Raw genomic sequence first — 2676 nt, forward strand, 5'->3', positions numbered from 1 at the left:
AACTACTTTCTTCAACATAGACACATGAAACACCGGGTGTACTAATGACATCTCAGGTGGTAGCTCAAGATTTTATGCCACCTCACCAATCCTCTGAATGAATTTGTACAGTCCGACATACCTCGGACTTAATTTCTCTTTCTTACCAAATCGCATTACCCCTTTCATGGGGGAAACTTTCAAGAATACCCAATCATCTTCTTTGAACTCCAAATTCCTACGACGAACATTCGAATAGGATTTCTGACGACTCTGAGTAGTCTTCAATCGCTCCTTAATGATTTTAAATTTTTCCATAGCCTGATGCACGAGGTCTGGCCCTATCAACTCTGCTTTCCCAAATTCAAACCACCCAATGGGAGATCTACATCTCCTACCATATAAAGCCTCGAACGGTTCCATCTGAATGCTAGCATGATAGCTATTATTGTATGAAAATTATATAAGTGGTAAATGATCATCCCAGCTACCTTTAAAATCTAGAATGCAAGCACGCAACATATCCTTAAGCGTCTGAATAGTCTGCTCTGCCTGTTCATCAGTCTGCGGTTGAAAGGCTGTACTAAGATTCACCTGATTACCCAAACCTTGCTGAAATGTCTTCCAAAAATTAGCAGTGAATTGTGCTCCCCGATCAGAAATGATGGAAACTGGGGTGCCATGCAACCTGACTATTTCTTAGATATACAACTAAGCATATTGTTCCCTATGTCGGTAGACTTAACCGGCAAAAAGTGTGATGATTTCGTGAGTCGATTCACAATCACCCAAATTGAGTCAAACTTGCGCGGAGTGCGTGGTAATCCTACCACAAAGTCCATATTAATCATTTCCCATTTCCACATTGTAATTTCTATGTTCTGTGCCAATCCACCAGGCCTTTGGTGTTCGACCTTCACTTGCTAAAAATTCGGACATCTTGCTACAAAGTCCGCCATATTCCTCTTCATATCATTCCATCAATAAACTTCCTTAAGATCATGATGCATTTTTGTAGAACCTGGTTGCACGAAATACCTAGAAGTGTGACCTTTAGTCAAAACTTTTTCATGGAGACCATCCACATTTGGAACACATAGTCGCCCTTGGTACCTTAGTGTACCATCATCCATGCCAAGAGTAAAGGCCATGGTCTTATGTTTATGAATCCCCTCATTCAATTGCGCCAACAATGGATCGTTGTATTGTTTCTCTTTGACTTCCACAACAAGCGATGATTCAGCCCTATTTTGAACAATTACTCCTCCTTCACAAGAGTCCGCAGGATGAACTCCCAAACTAGCCAGTCGGTGAACTTCTTTGGCCAATGGCCTTTGATATTCCTCCAAGTGTGCTAAGCTACGCATAGATATTCGGCTAAGAGCATCCGCCACAACATTAGCCTTCCCCGGATGGTATAAAACATCAATGTCATAATCCTTGAGTAATTCAAGCCATCTTCGTTGCCTCAGATTCAATTCCTTCTGTTTGAAAATATATTGAAGGCTCTTATGGTCCGTGAATATATCCACATGGACCCCATATAAATAAGGACGCCAAATTTTCAATGAAAATACCACCGCCGTAAGTTCTAAATCATGTGTTGGATAGTTCTTTTCATGATTCTTTAGTTGCCTAGAAGTATAAGCTATCACCTTTCCATGTTGCATTAATACACATACAAGCCCGATTCTTGAAGCATCACAATATACCACAAATCCATCTATACCCTCTGGTAGAGTCAACACCGGTCCCGTAGTCAATCTTGCTTTCAATTCTTGGAAACTCTTTTCACAAGAATCTGACCATTGGAACTTAATTGCCTTCTGCGTCAATTTAGTCAATGGAGAGGCAAGAGTAGAAAACCCCTCCACAAACTTTCTGTAATATCTAGCTAAGCCTAAGAAACTACGAATCTCTGTTTGAGTTGTAGGCCTCGGCCAATTTTTCACAGCTGAAATTTTCTGAGGATCAACCTTAATTGCCTCACTAGAAACTACATGACCTAAGAATATGACTGATTCAAGCCAAAATTCACACTTTGAAAAACTTTGCATATAACTGGTGTTGATGTAGGGTTTGAAGAACACCTTCTCACTCTAGGGCACTCTCTCTCACTCTAAAATATCAGATTATAGTTCAAAAATGACCCAAAACATGTATTTAATGACGTAGGGTCAGGTTTTAAAAACCCAAAAATGAAGCTCCGGAACAGGTTCTGCGGTCGCATATGCGACCGCATAATGGTTATGCGGATCGCGTATCGGTCACATAATTGGTGTCCAAAATGACCAAAAATCTATCTGTGTCTGCGGTCACTATGCGGTCCGTATAATTGTTATGCGGTAGCATAATGCACCACATAGCCCAATTGACTGCCTCACTCTGCGGCCCTTATGCGGTCCGCAGAGTGATTCTGCGGTCGCATAATGGACCGCAGAAATGCACTTTTCCGCCAAAACATTTCCTTTACTTTCCAGTGCACTGTTAAACCCAAAAGGTCCAAGCCCACTTAGGATCATTCGTCCATGAATGAGGGTCAGAATCCGTTATTAGCATCTTATGCAACTCAGTTTTTCATAACGCACACCAGCAGCCCCAAATTTGACTAACTACCTAAATTTTCAAAACTTTCGCTAGAGTTTCCCTTGTAACTAGGCCTATCCACCTGTCAGAGAGCCCTATAAACACATCCTA

The 2676-nt window shown here is 41.3% G+C and overlaps 1 protein-coding gene across 1 annotated transcript; it reads right to left on the minus strand.

Annotated features, from left to right (window-relative positions):
• Positions 1-959: 959 nt before the first annotated feature.
• LOC138895991 (uncharacterized) lies at positions 960-1346 on the minus strand. Its single transcript, XM_070180763.1, has one exon. The coding sequence runs from the start codon at positions 1344-1346 to the stop codon at positions 960-962; it is 387 nt and encodes a 128-aa protein (XP_070036864.1).
• Positions 1347-2676: the final 1330 nt, after the last annotated feature.

This window comes from Nicotiana tomentosiformis, chromosome 7, assembly GCF_000390325.3.
Source record: "Nicotiana tomentosiformis chromosome 7, ASM39032v3, whole genome shotgun sequence".
Taxonomy (NCBI): Eukaryota; Viridiplantae; Streptophyta; class Magnoliopsida; order Solanales; family Solanaceae; genus Nicotiana; species Nicotiana tomentosiformis.